Here is a 15849-nt window from a genome sequence, read left to right as displayed (position 1 = left end):
GCAGATCTTCTAAATAAAATGTATGCCAATGGAAAGAAAACCAACTGTGTTCTCTTAGTATTTTCAGTTTATATATATCAGCTGATTTTAACACAATAGCTACAATGATAACAATAACAGACAAAGGCTTTACTGTGTGTAATAAACTAGTTTAATCCTAACAACAACCCAATGAGGCAGACACTCCTATTATCTTCATCTTACAGATGGAGGTAAAGTGAGGCACAGTGAACTTAAATAACATGCCCAGGATCACATATCTGGTAGTAAGTGGTAAGGCTGAAGTTCAAACTCAGCAACTATGATCCCAGAGCCAAAACCTAATTTTTATCTAAAATATCCCTGTGAGGTAGAATGAAGTTTATATCCTGATAATAAGAAACATGATTGAAAGAAAGTCTGAGTTGTAAGGAAAATTTCAAATACATCATCGAAATCTCTCATCATCTGAATCTCTCATTTTCAACAAAGTCCCAACCTATACAAAAATAAAATATTACATGAAAGAGTTTTGGTCATTTCCCCATTCCTCCTCACTAAAGGATTCTCATCTTCTGGGTCTATAATGTTTTTAAGCGTTTTTACTTCTCATTCCTCTTTTCCACCTAAGTATGCCTTTATTTACCTATCCGGTTCTTTAAAAGAAAAAGGAAAAAAACCCTAATCCGCATTATATGCTTTGTTTTTCTTCTATAAAGCAGAACGACTTACCTATTTCTACCTAAGTTCCCTATTTCACTAGACCTTTAGAAAAATATTTAAGACAATAAATTCAAATAGCATCATCAGTTTCTTCTCTTTGATCATTACAAATATGGAATTATTTAGGATACTCCTACCTATAATTAGGGCTGACAGGCTAAATAATCTACAATTTCTAACTTCATTTTCAAACAGGATATGAAGGCACATTGTCTCATGATCTGAAGTTCAAAATAAGATCTATTTAGAACATTTCTAGATTTTGCAGCTTGCCTACATAAAGCTAGTCATAATATCAAAAATTAAGAACACTTAATAATCTAAACACAGGGTAACCGAGCTCACTGACATTCATGATTCACCACGGGTGAGAACAAAAGATGGATTTGGATTTCTTTTTTACAACTATATTTACAACATTTCATGTTAAAGTATACTTAGTAGTACAAACTTAGGGCAAGTTCAAAGAATTAAAGGCATACATAAACTGCACCAGATTGTTAGATCTAAGAAATAAAACAAGATAGTTCTATTTTAGTACAGTACGACCACATTGCTGAACAATTATTCATCACATTATTCATATCTCCCGAATCTTAAGTATGACAAAAACTGCACAGGTGATACACATGAAAAGGTACCAAGGAACTGATTGCCTGCCAAAGCCAGAATTCTTACCTCGGTCTGCAGGATGGCAGCCCGCTGTTCTTTAGCAGTCAAGGACTCCTTCAGCACTTCAATGTGTTGCTTACTGTCTGAGAACTGGTTTGTGAGTGTTTCTAGCTTTGTCTGTAGAGCCAGTAGTTCTGTGTCCTTTCTGGACAGCTCCTGCTTCACCTGACCAATCTAGAGAAGAAAATAAAACACTGTAAGGAAAAAAGAAATGAAACAACCACCTCTTATCTGGCTCTCTGACAGATCTGAGTCACAAAATATGAAACTAAAAGCATTAGTTTTCCAACAAAACATAATTCATCTTTTTTCCATCATCTAATCTTGGATAACCACCCACCACAGACACACACACACACACACACACACACACACACACACACACACAGTTTTTCAACAAATAGGGAAATTCCAGTTTTCATTTATAGTATCTCCTAAATACTCTTCAAAATCCCTTAGAAAAAGAATAGAGGGAGGAAAAATCCCAATTCAGTTAGATTACTATGAGATAGCAGGAAGCATCTGAAAACCACTGAGCTGATGAAACAGTTTTCATTGTATTAAGTCAGACCTCTTAAAACATAAAGCAGGATTAGTGTAGATACAAAACAGAAGGGAAAAAGAAAATCTCCTAGCATTGCTATTTAAAGTTAAATTCAAAAGCTGTTGCCAGTATACTGTTTACTTTTTTCATTCGTAAACAAAAGCTTATATAAAATCCTTATATTAAAAAGCCACATTTAGTGTTACGAGGCATTATCAACCTGTGCCTCTTAGAAATCATATAATTTTGATGAGTTGGAGATACTGACTTTAAAGAAGATTCCACCTACAAGGTGATAACATCTACAATGTCTACTAGCTAAAGGGATAAAAAGCACATTACTTAAATGCAAAAAAGCTCATTCTGTAAGAATCAACATGTGTAATTTGAAACTGAATTACTGACAGAGCAATCCATAGTCAAGAGGTGCCATTCATTCTCCCATAAATTTCTCTCATCTTAACTTAAAAAATTTTTATTTCAAACATTTCATTTACATTTCTACTGTTTCTAAGAATTTTCTAAATAGTCTCTTATTCTAAATGTACACCAAATAAATATCAGATTTGCTTTTACATTCCATTCTGTCTCCTGCCTAGCAAGGTAGGCAGGTAGCTATGCACGAGAAGATTAATTACTGGAAGTATAAATCTGACTGACAAGTCAGTTATTTCAGTATTACTGATGAAAGTTCTCTGTATTTTTTCATTGACTGTATCTATAGTATTTTCACTATAATAATCTTAGGTATAAGGGACAGTTTGGGGAACATTTTCCCATAAGGAGATATGAAATAAATATCACTTTAATTAAATTAGACTTCTAAGGAGTGCTAAAAAATAACTGTCTAATTTACTCTTCTTGTTTAGCAAGAAGACAAGCATTTTTCTCATATGCATATGAACATTCTACTTGCAGATTTAGTTATTCATTCATTCCACAAATATTTCTATATGCATACTGTATGCAAACTACTTGACGGTACTAAGAACATCAATGGAAGATGACTATAAATGGCAGCTATCTTCACCCTATAATATAAATATGTACCCTGGAGTTACCTGTAATGTAATGCTGTGGCATCTTTCATGACATCCCTTTTCCAACAAAAAGTACATATTTATATTATTCCATTCCTTAACATACAGGTTGCACTAAAAACATACTTGTGTATGAATGAATATTCAGGAGGACTCCTTAAAATGTTATCACTTCCTCAACTAAGGAACTACTATGGTTTAAAGATTACCTCCAATCACATGGTTAAAAATAGATATAAAATCCCTGTTTCCTCATCATCTACTTGATTAAAGAACCATCAAATACTGCTATATTGACCACAGAGGCTGAGAAAGGGAAGAAAATATTCTAAATCGAAAGCAGAGTTTAGAAGCAAACATTTTCCATAAAAGTTAGGATCATGAGGCTTTGCAGTCACTCACACCTGAGGATAAGTGTGTCTCTGAGTATTTACTTCTCTAAGCCTTGGTTTCCTGACCAGTAAAATGGAGAAAGTGAACGGACGCTACTGTACTGTTTGGAGATTAAATAAAATAACGTATGGATGTACTTAGCCCGTTGTCTGACACAACAAAGAAATACTTATAATAGCTAAGGGAAAAAAAAGGTAAAGTTATACACCAACTATTCCTCTAGAAAATACACAGTTACCATAAACCAAATCAGTGCCTTATAGACAAAATATTTCACTTTACTATCTGTACTATAAAGGGGTCCATAAATAGCAAAAACATCAAATCAGCACAAATTTTGTTTTGGTTTGGTTTGTTTTTTTTAATGCTGTGTTCCTGTCTTATCCCACAATTATTTTCAGAAGCAGTTTTTTCCCTGACATTGGTGTGACGTACACGCACGTGGCCTAGTACAGGGCAGAAGATGGAAAAGCTCACCAGCACAGGCTCGGGAACCAGAATGCTTGTGTAAAAATCAAGATCTACCTCTCACCAGGTTTATCACCTGAGTACAACTCTGCTACCTCAGTTTCCACATCTATAAACTGGGGTTCAGTGATATACCAACCTTGGCAGGTTTCAAGTGTTTGAGTGTTAGCTATTTTATTACTTTTTTGTTACATTTTGAAATGGAATTTTAAGTTCTTTAGACAGAAGATTAAACTAGATTTAGAGATTTTATGTTTCATGCTAATTCTAATTGACTAGCTAACTCTAAATAAGCAAATCACTTTCTATACATCTGTTCTTTAAAAAGTAACATTTGTTGGAAAATCACCTAATGGAGACTTAAAATTAAACACATATGAACTTAAAGCACTTTACTCAAGAATTTCAAAATCTAGGTGAGTTGATCTTAAAAGTTCTCATGAAAAGAAGAAAAAAAAATTTTGTGATGGATGTTAACTACACTTATTATGGAGATCATTTATGTGTGTGTGTGTGTGTGTGTGTTGTGTATCTCAAATCATTATGTTGCAAATCTGAAATATAAAGTTATAAATCAATTATATCTCAGTTTAAAAAAAAAAGAATTTCAAATTCAAATAATCCCTAGAACAGAGAGCATCTGCATATTCTTATACCGAAGAAGAAACAGAGATTACCATTCATATAAAACAATTATCTACAAAAGGAAAGGAGAAAAAACACGCTTCGAAGTCCCATCCATACAGTGACAAAAGCAACAATAAAGAACCAGAACAAGTGAGGGCTCACTGCACACAAAGTGACATATGGGTCAAACTGGTGAACAGGAGTCAGTTAAAGAGCAGAGCAGGCTGGTTAGTGCTAGTATTGGGCAAAGCTGCCAACCAAAGAGAATGAAAGTGTAAGCCACCCAGAAGCCAGAGCTAGCAGGGTCCCACTGTGGGATCACTGCACACAAAGAGTAAATCTTACGGCAAAGACCTCAGCCTGAAGACCAGCCGCTCTCTTTTTCAGCTCCTCCCCTTGAGCCTCTTTCGAACTTAGTTCCTCCTTCAGTTGCTCTACCTGTCACGACATTGTTATTCTTTTTCACTTACGTGTTAATTTAGGTCTTACTATCCGCTTTTCAGCCAGAGCAGTAACTGGAAATAACAATAACCTGTATAACACAATCAAATCTGTTCCCCTAATTCCCTCTTCAAAGAACCCTAGATAGTTTCTCTATTTTCACATTTTTTAATGGACTTACATGTGCCAATCAGCAAATGGAAAACGGAGACTATATGGTAGTATATTTTCTTCTCAAATTAGCGTGAAAAATACAAACTAATAGGAGTTGAAAATGTGAATTTTTGAATTTTTAAGTTCTAAAATTAGCATCGATTTTCAGTAGTCATTGATAACAGATTCTTAAAATAATAAAGAAATATTGTATTGACTTTTATGCCAGGTATGAGTACCACAGCAAGAAGCTAGAAACTGGAGAGGAAGTTAGAATAATTGTGTATCATTCCTCTACAGTTTTCTGTTCTGAGAAACTGGGGAACTAATACAATTGGGATGCGAGGGGTACTTATTTTGCAGCTAATATTATGTAATCACAATTGTGATTTTTAATTAAACCAAAACAAACTTGGCAAATTGATAACTATAATAAACTAGATCCTCCAATTTGCCCAAATAGTTTATAGAATCAAACTAAATGGCTTTGGATCTAAGGAAAAAATATTATGACTGAGTTTCTAAATATGGACTGACATGCCGCGCTGGTATGTTATCTTACTGTACATATATCTGAAGTGCACACGGGAAACAATAAACCTGATACAAACGCATCTTCTCCAAGGGACAGAACAAAGGGCTTTTCTTTATAGAACTGTATTTGAAGGGAAAATAGGATATTATTTAAGCCATTTCAGGAAAAAAAAAATAGGTAGGGGAACTGGGTTCAGGATTTTGGCTTTTAAAATACTACACAAGAGTTAAAGAACTTGGTGTCTCATGTAGTGAGAAAAATTCAATTTGGATATAATTCTAATAAATCATCTCAGAAGTACTGATAGATATAAATCTTAAACTGTGACAACACATATCAGCCTCATAGGAATAATTTTCTTTTAAGTGAAAACTTGAAATAACAATACATCGGTAATTCTGACTTTAGTTCTAGGAAAGTTGCATTTGAAAGAATTCTAATTATCCTTCCCTGAAGTCTGATAAAACAATGTGAAGTTCTTCATCATCACTAAGGAAATAGAAATATGCATCAATTTCTCAAAACTCTTAAAAACTATACTATCACACACCATTACCTTATTTTTCATAAATTTAGAATGGCTCCGATAGACCTCCATTTGTTTCATTTCTTCCTCCCGTTCTTCAGTACTCAAGGCCCCATTTGATTTCAGCATCTGAATTTCCTCTTCCAAGTCTCGGAGCCCACGCTCCATAGAGGAAATTTTTGAATCCTGAAGACAATGGAAGATTTAGACATTAAAGTATTCACAACGAATGAGAGATGTTGAAAAACTAAGTCTTTACAGATGGTGAATTTAATAAAGATAAACAAATAAAGATAGCATTTGGTGCCTTGCTTCTAAATTGTATCCTTTATGGCCACTTGGGTGAAAGGAGGAGAGTTCATATCTAGAATATGATTTTTCCTGTCCCTTCCTCCATTCTATACCCTTTTGCTTAAAGTTGAGAGAATTATCTTCTTAAAAAAGTAAAAGAAATGGAAAGCTAGTTAAAGTTTCTTTGTGGTTGGGGCACCTGGGTGGCTCAGTGGGTTAAGCCTCTGCCTTCAGCTCAGGTCATGATCTCAGGGTCCTGGGATTGAGTCCTACATCAGGCTCTCTGCTCAGCGGGGAGCCTGCTTCTCCCTTTCTCTCTGTCTGCCTCTCTGCCTACTTGTGATCTCTCTGTGTCAAATAAATAAATAAAATCTTTTAAAAAAAAAAAGTTTCTTTGTGGTCAACAAATTTCTAGGGAAAAATTCTATAATATTAACAGAAAAACCATTCCTAGCTACTCTATCATTCTACTCTGTGACCCCTAAAAGGTTTATTTCTCCTCCCAAAGGAAGGAGAAAAGTAAAAGTGTTTCAAAGACTTATGCAATAATGTGTATGACTATATTTGCAAAAATATTTTATAGCATCTCATTGTAAAAATAACGAAGGGATGATCATGCTAACAATTACTGTTTATCATATTATTCTCTCTAGTTTTCTACACATTTTAAGTAGTTTGTAATAATTTTTTTTTAAAAATCACTGTCCTTATAAATCATCTCCACAAATATCACCTCCCAGTAGAATATTCTTCTATATTCACTTTCTTGGTTTAGCTTGTCACAGTATTTAGTTTATCCCCTAGTTTACTTTAGATATTATCAATTGCAGAAAGATCACATTAGATGTCAATTATAGAAAAATTCCTACATAAAATGAACACTTTCTAAAGTTGTATATGTTTCATTCATCTAACAAATAAAGAAGTAGAATCATAAATTAAGTATAGTTTTACTTTATTTGAAATTTCAGAGAAACCACTCCTTTAGAAAGTAATTTTGAAATTACTTCCTTTTGCACTTTACCTCAAAGATTTCTTGATTGACATTCCTTATCATAAATCTTAGAGCATGAAGATAAAAGTTTTAAAGGATTTATCACGAGACAAGTACAACTAGCAATATTTAGGCTCAGGGGAGAGAAGGTGGGTGTACTCCTTGTCCTGTGTTACCTTTAAAAATATCACAACAAAAATTTTCTTTTACAAATCTACTCAAGTTAAACTTAGATGTAGTTCAAAATTAAGTGCACTAAAGTAATGCAATCAAGAGATACAACAAACCTAAATTCTGAATTACTTGTTTAAAATAAGTAGGTGCATCCCATTTCTACCACAGTCTAAAAACACACACACACAAAAACAGTGGGCCACACTTAATCTCCTGTCCCATAAAGAATAAATACAACCATAACTTAAGGATATCATGGGCTCAGCTCCAGACCACTGCAGTTAAGTAAATATCACAATAAAGCAAGTCAAATAAATTTTTTGGTTTCCCACTGCATATAAAAGTTATGTTTATACTATAGTCTATTAAGTATATAATAGCATTATGGGAAAAAATATACATAGCTTAACTTAAAAATGATTTATCATTTTTTTAATTTAAATTAAAAAATATTATCATATGAGCTTTCAGTGAGTCATAATCTTGTTGCTGGTGCAGGGACTTGCCTACATGTTGATAGGTACTGACTGGTCAGGGTGGTGGCAGCTGAATTTGGGGCGACTGTGGCCCATACTTAAAATAAGGCAACAAGCCTGCTGCGTCGATTAACTTTTCCTTTTGTGAACAATTTCTCTATAGCAGATGATACTGTCTGACTGCATTTTAACCCACAGAACTTTCAAAACTACAGTCAATCCTCTCACACCCTGCTGCTGCTTTAACAACAAACGTTCTGTAGTATTCTAAACCCTTGGTTGCATTTCATGGCCTCTTTACCAAGAGTAGATTCGATCTTAAGAAATTACTTTTTTTTTTGCTCATACATAAGAAGCAACTCCTCATCTGTTCAAGTTTTAGCATAAGATTCAACACCTGCAGGCTCCACTTCTAATTCTAGTTCTCCTGCTATTTCTGCCACATCTGCAGCTCTTCCTCCACTAAAGTCCTGAACCCCTCAATGTCATCCAGGAGGGTTGGAGTCAACTTCTTCCAAACTCCTATTCAGGTTGGTATTTTTACCTCTTTCCATGAATCACAAATGTTCTTACAGGCATCTGGAATGGTGAATCCTTTCCAGAAGGTTTTTATTTACTTGGCCCAGATCCTTCAGAAGAATCGCTCTTTATGGCAGCTATAGCCTTATGAATGCATTTCTTAAATAATACCTGGAAATCAAATGACTCCCTGATCCTTGGGTTGCAGAATAAATGTTTTGTTAGTAGGCATGAAAACAACAATAATCTCTTTGTACATCTCCATCAGAGCCCTTCCGTGAGCAGGTGCATTGTCCATGAACAGCCATATTTTGAAAAGAAACTCTTTTTCTCTGTAGTAGGTCCCAACAGTGGGCTTAAAATATTCAGTAATGTTGCAAATAGATGCACTGCCATCTAGGCTTTGTTTACAGAGCACAGGCAGAGCAGATTCAGCATAATTATTAAAGCTCCAGGATTTTTGGAATGGTAAATGAGCACTGGCTTCAACTTCAAGTAACCACTGCATTAGCCCCTCACAAGAAGCTTTGAAGCCAGGCACTGACTTCTCCTCTAGCTATGAAAGTCTTGGATGGCATCTTCTTCCAACAGAAAACTGTTTCACCTACATTGAAAATCTGTTGTTTAGTGGAGCCACCTTCATAAGTGATCTTATGAGGTCTTCTGGGTAACTTGCTGCAGCTTCTCCCTCCATACCTGCTGTTTTACCTTGCACTTTTATGTCATGGAGTGCCTTCTTTCCTTAAACCTCATGAACCAATCTCTGCTGGCTTCAAACTTTTCTTCTGCAGCTTCCTCGCCTCTTTCAGCCTTCACAGAACTGAGAGACTTAGAGCCTTCCTTGGATTAGGCTTTGGCTTAAGGAAACATTGTGGTTGGTTTGATCTTCAATCCAGACCACTAAAACTTTCTTCATATGAGCAATAAGGCTGTTTCGCTGTCTTACCATTCATGTCTTCACTAGAGTAGCCACTACTAATTTCCTTTAAGAACATTTCGTTTGCCTTCACAGTTCAGCTGTTCAGTGTTAAGAGGCCTCAACTTTGGACCTGTCTTCCTCACTAAGCTTAATCATTTCTAGCTTTTGATTTGAAGTGAGAGACATGTTACTCTTTTCACTTAAACATGTAGAGATCATTGTAGGGTTATTAATTGGCCTATTAATATTGTTGTGTCTCAGGGAATAGGGAGGCCTGAGGAAAAGGAGAGTTACAGGGGAATGGCAGGTCAGTGAAGCAGGCAGATCACACATATTTATCAAGTTTGCCATCTTATACAGGCATAGTTTGTGGCGTCCCAAAACAATTACGACAGCAACATCAAAGATCACTGATCATAGATCACCATAACAAATACAATAATGATGAAAAAGTCTGAAATATTGGGAGAATTTCTAACTTGTGACACAGAGACATGAAGTGAGCAAATGGTGTTGGAAAAATAGCATCCAAAGACCTGTCTGAATTATCATATGATCTCCCTGATATGAGGAAGTTGAGATGCAATGTGGGGGGGGGGGGGTTGGGGGGGTAGGAAAAGAATAAATGAAACAAGATGGGATCTGGAGGGAGACAAACCATAAGAGACTCAATCTCACAAAACAAACTGAGGGTTGCTGGGGGTAGGGGGGGTAGGGAGAGGGTAGTGGGGTTATGGACATCGGAGAAGATATGTGCTATGGTGAGTGCTGTGAAGTGTGTAAACCTGGTGATTCACAGACCTGTACCCCTGGGGCTAATAATACGTTATATATTAATAAAAAAATAAATTTTTTTTTAAATTTAAAAAAAAAGACTTGTCTGACACAGGTTGCCACAAACCTTCAACTTGTAAAAAAAGACAGTATCTGCAAAACACAATAAAGTGAATCACAATAAACCGAGGTATGTCTGTAAAATGTTTTCATTGTACTATCTGAAAATTCACCTTCAAGATCACCTGGAAATATCAGGATGTAGTTCCTTAAGAATAGCTAAAATACTGGGCATATGCATGGGACTAACCTGCCAATGAAATGTGGCTGACCTCTGACATTAGTTGGGGACGGTGGGCAGATTGGTGGGCCAATGCCAAGAGGGACTGCATTTCTAGCACCACTGGTACTCCACACAAGACAAAACTGCCTCCAGCTATGAACTCAAGCTCTGCACCTCACGTAGACAGCCTCTAACTCTACAAAGTCCCCACAACGCCCCAAGAAACATTATCAATCTTCTCCCCGAACTCCAACACAAATACAGAGGCAGCTCTTAACAAAATCAGCACCCTCACTACCAAATCATGTCCCATAAAAGCTTCTCCCCAGAATGGACCAAACTATAACTCTGAAAGTCATGAGGCAGCCACTGACTTCCCAGATAGGAGACCTGCCAGGCTACTCACTGAAATCAGGCCAGAAAAGCAAGGTCTGATATGCACAACTTGTTCTACCACAACTCAACCAGACTGGGTTTATGTTAGGACAGTCCTTCCAACAAGGTTTCTTACTCCTAGAATGTATAATAACTAAGTAAATAAATTATTTATCATCTTACTATTCTGTACTTCCCCCAGCCCTTAGTCTCCCATCATTAATCAGCCATTTCCAATGAGCCTACTGGAATCCCCTGTCCCTTGCAAAACTTCCCAAATCCTCACCTTTTTCCCCCCAGAATTTTCTCCTCACCACAAGGTAAACCTGGCTTTCGCAAAAGATATACTTTCCCTGCCTTCTCTCCAATGAAGGTTACTAACCCTGCAGTACCAGAAAAGAGCAGGGGGGAGGGAAAGTACTGCCTCCCTTTATTTACAGCTCACAGTCCTTTTCACTTTACCCTCCTCGATGCTGCCATCTAGGGACTTCCCAATCACTCCTGGCCATTTGAAAACGTCTTTGGCTCCTGGCTCACAATCAATCTTCCCTTCAAATGCCACTCCTGCCATCATCCTGGGATTTCAATGTCCTAATTCCGGGATGCCCTTAATTCCAATGACCTCATCTACCAGTCCACTTCTCTATCCACTTGACAGGACTAAACTCTGGATCCTAAAACCACCCAGGACTCTCTCCCCAGGCCTGTTGCACCATCACTTTCTATTTGCTATTCGTAAAGCTCACAGACATTCCCTGTCACATTTTCTCCCAACCTGTCAGTCCATTCTGAATTCTCTTTCTTACTATCCACACTACATTCTTGCGATCATACAAACTACTCTCTCACCATGATCCTCAATTCATCTGCATCCCAATAATTCTGCCGTTATCTACCTGGCCAAACGCTCACCTAGAGCAGCAAAGTAATTCTTACCTGTTCCTCCACTGCTAAAGGAGAAAAGAAAAAAAATTAGAGAAGAAGGAAGGGGAGGTGGAGTGGAGAGGGAGAAGATGGGAGGGGGAAGAAGGCAAGAGAAGGGAGGAAGAAGAAGAAAAGGCAGAGGGAAGAGAAAAGAAAATTACATCACCTTGAAGACAGTTGGGCTTTTTTATGGTCTATCAACCATCTTCCTTTCCTCTCCCCCCCAAGACTACTCTAGACCTTCATAATTCTCTCAAGTTCATGCTATACTTGCAGCTGTGATTTCAGCAAAGCATCCACCTGACCAAGCTGGGCCACCAGAATCTCAGAATCTCTTGCTTCTTAACCAAATGGCTAAAGGTTAACACAAGTTAAAATAAAACCACTACCAATTAATACTATTATATTTCCCTATTCTATCAAAAGGTGAGTAACATGATTTTGGAAACATAGGTACATCCATGTGTTTTATTCTTAGGTTTAAACAGGGCTCAGGAAATAAAATACACACTACAAAGAGCCCAGAATTCTACTAATTCAGAATTTGGTAAATCCTTTCCCCAGTGGAAATACAGATAAACACAAAATTTTAAGAGGAAATCATTTAAATTCAGAGAAAAGTTTTTTTTTTTTTTAAGATTTTATTTATTTGACAGACAGAGATCCCAAGTAGGCAGAGAGGCAGGCAGAGAGAGAGGAGGAAACAAGCTCCCCGCTGAGCAGAGAGCCAGATGCAGGGCTTGATCCCAGGACCCTGAGATCACGACCTGAGCTGAAGGCAGAGGCATTAACCCACTGAGCCACCCAGGCGCCTCCAGAGAAAAGTTCTTAAAACTGTGAGAAGCCTCTATTTACATAAAACTATATACCAATAACTAAATATTCTTGTTATATTACCAAATATTAAATAAAAGCTCATAAAGTAAAAAGTGTCAATCTTTTTCAGGAATATGAAGAAGCTAAAAAAAAGAGAGAGGTAGATCCTTATCTATAAGAATCTTTCAGCTTTTGGAAGAAAGAATACGATGTTCATAAAAGTAATAATAGCAGCAGCTAACAGTTTGTGACATGTCAGGTACTGTTCAAAGTGTTTTACTTGCTATACCTAATTTAAACCTCAAAACAACCTATGGGATAGCACTCTTATTACCTCCTTCTATTAATAAAGAAATTGAGGTATAGGGAGGTTAGGTAATTACTTTGTGTCATATACTGATTCAAGTAAAGCCAAATTTTGAAACCAAGGAATCTGGAATGCAAGCTCTTAATATAACACAGAGCTCAAAGACTTCTAACTATTCATTAACTTAAGGCACAGTTTTTCAAAGTATGGTTCATGTTCTAAATTCTGGATCCCCCAAGACCTTTTCAAGAATCTGCATAGTCAAAACCATTTTCATAATAATACTCTGATTTATTTGCCTTCTCCATGTTAACATTTGCACTAAAGGTATATAAGCAATAGTGGGAAAAAAACTGCTAGTGTCTTAGGACAACAGGCAGTAGCACCAAACCATACCAGCAGTCATCACACTTTTCAGCATCAGACACTCACAGAAAAAAAAGAAAGAAATATTAGAAATTAAAAAAAAAAAAAGTAAGTAAGCTCTAGGCCTAATGTGGGGCTTGAACTCGTGACCCCGAGGTCAAGAGTCACATGCTCTGCCAACTGAGCTAGCCAGGCGCCCCTAGAAATAAAAGTTTTGGAAGACTGCTTCCCTAATGAAGCAATAAAAAAATTACTACTTTTATAATCATAACCCTTCAGAACACATCTTTTTAATATTCTCTGTGATGAAATGGGAAGGAGCTAGGCATTTCTGCCCACTGAAGTACAAAAGTTGTTCCTTAGGAACAGCACTACTGTGCCTCTTTGCTGCATTAGGTAATTTTTTCATGTAACATCATTTTTACTTGAAAGAACAATTGACAAACTCTGGTTACTAGACTTAGTATTAGGCAGGCATTTTCTAAAAACCAATGAATGAGCCTCTCATTTTAAGAGAAAAGGGGGTCCTGAGATCAAAGGTTTAAGCACAGCTGTTTAAAAGAAATTCTGGACAAGCCTTTTTGGTCCCATTTGAGTTCTCTGTAACTAAAAGGGAATAAAACTGAAGTTCTTTTTAAGTGTCACTTTTATCATCTTACTATGTCTTCTCAATCTATAAAATAAGTGAAATATTATTATATACCACTTTCTAAAACTCACACAGAAAAGTGTACAATCACTTAAAAGTATAAAGTGACTCACAAGATTCTTTGCAGACTCTTACTTACCTTCATTTCAATAACAGTTTGCAGGGCTTTTGTTTTGGCAGAATCAGGAGCATTCTCAAATCTCCGATGCATCTCCTGTACAAGAGAAGTAAAAATGAGAGTAAGTGTCCTCCTTTTCACTCTTGTTTCTTTCCTAAAGGGAGAGCAGAGAAGGATGGCGAGAAGGAATAACTGTGTAGAAAAAATGACTACTCCAGCCTTACAAGACACTCGGATCCCTGTCTACCAAACCTTCCCCAGTGGATCAGAGAACCACAGGTTGCATTCAGGCTAAAGGAGTATAAGGGTCAAACATACAGGCATATGAGTCCCTGCCAGTGAACACCTAGTTATTTAAAATTAGTCACACAGGTGAAATCAGTACAACAGATGGAAACTACAATGCAACCCCAGAGCGCTGTGTCAATTTTCCACATGACTCTAAGACCTATAAATCAGAACTCCACACACAGTCCAAAGGGAGATCAGAAATATTCCCTTTTTAAAAGGAGAAATAAAAGCCGTCATCAGTCTGCACTGCACAAAGCTACTAAAAGCATTTGCGTTAATCACATCCTTTCTACAGCATCTACTCCAGAGTAACAACCTGGCTACCTGGGATGAAAACCTCTCTCTAGCAGGGTGACAAGTAGAAAGAAAAAAGAAGGTAAGGTTGTTCATGTTAATAAAATGTCATAAAAACGTAACTATTCTTTTTCATCTAAATTTTAGTGATTTCAGAATCAGGAAGAAAGGAAGCAATGGTAGTAATATTATAATCATGGTCTTCAAAGGTCACAGGAAAGTTATCAGACCACCTCAGGCTATTTCCTGTCAGATTTCATGAATGCCTCCGACTTAGCCAGTCAACGTTTCCAAAGTACCCTGGCATGGCTTCTACTGATCCCAGAGAGAATCGCTTCTCCGCCTTTTGGTTAAGATCAAGTTCAATGATCCCAGAGAAATGAATACTTTCCATCTGAACTATACTCAACCATAACGAAGGGAATGTATAATACTTTAATTATACCTTTCACCTAATTTATTCATTCCTGCCTGGCCAGGAAGAATGGTTTGAGAGAAAACAGAAAACAGAACTGTACACTTCACAGAGTTAGCTCTTCCTGAAAGAGCAGTACCACTGAACTGACAAAAGTTCTAAATTATAAACAGTCAGCATTTAAAAACCAGTAACTTTTGAACATCCACATTTACTAGTTGCCTCCTGAAACTATTGTGCAAACCATTATTAATAGATAACACTCTTTCTGCTACTTTTCTCCCTAACTCCAGGTGTTCTTAAAGCCTGCTCCATGCTTTCAGTCACTGAGGTGAAACACCTGAGTCTTAATGCCTTCCTTTTGCTTTTGAGCTATAGTCAGTCAATCAGGAAATTCAGTAAACTCTACCTTCAAAACATATCCAAAATGCAAGCACTCCTTGCCATCTCCACTGTTACCACCTGGAGTAAGCCACCAACAAAAATATATCTTTTAGGGGCACCTAGGCGGTACAGTTGGTTAAACATCCAACTCTTGGTTTTGGCTCAGGTCATGATCTCAAGGTCGTGGATCAATCCCCACATCAGGCTCCACACTCAACAGAGGCTACTTGGGACTCTCTCTCTGTCCCTCCCCCAGCATGTTCCTTCTTGCTCTCTCTCTTTCCCTCTCTCCCTCCCACTCTCTCAAAAAATAAATCTTAAAATATATATATATGTGTGTGTGTATATATATATGTTTAAAGATATATATATATATAGT

General features: G+C 36.8%; 1 protein-coding gene across 11 annotated transcripts in view; it reads right to left on the bottom strand.

The window, feature by feature from the left end:
- The window catches only part of ERC1 (ELKS/RAB6-interacting/CAST family member 1), a 547045-nt gene that overhangs the window by 422931 nt on the left and 108265 nt on the right, over positions 1–15849 (bottom strand). For 7 of the 11 annotated variants that reach the window (XM_046012301.1, XM_046012300.1, XM_046012305.1 and 4 more), the window contains 4 exons: positions 14108–14182; positions 6132–6287; positions 4801–4884; positions 1381–1548 (listed from right to left, as the gene is read on the bottom strand). In XM_046012301.1, the coding sequence (XP_045868257.1) occupies positions 1381–1548; positions 4801–4884; positions 6132–6287; positions 14108–14182 (483 nt within the window). The remainder of the gene's footprint in view (positions 1–1380; positions 1549–4800; positions 4885–6131; positions 6288–14107; positions 14183–15849) is intronic. The other 4 variants (XM_046012303.1, XM_046012304.1, XM_046012309.1 and 1 more) reach the window with 1 other exon arrangement.

Source organism: Meles meles, chromosome 7, assembly GCF_922984935.1.
Source record: "Meles meles chromosome 7, mMelMel3.1 paternal haplotype, whole genome shotgun sequence".
Classification (NCBI taxonomy): Eukaryota; Metazoa; Chordata; class Mammalia; order Carnivora; family Mustelidae; genus Meles; species Meles meles.
The sequence above is the reverse complement of the archived record's forward strand: the minus strand, read 5'-3'. Positions and strand labels throughout refer to the sequence as shown.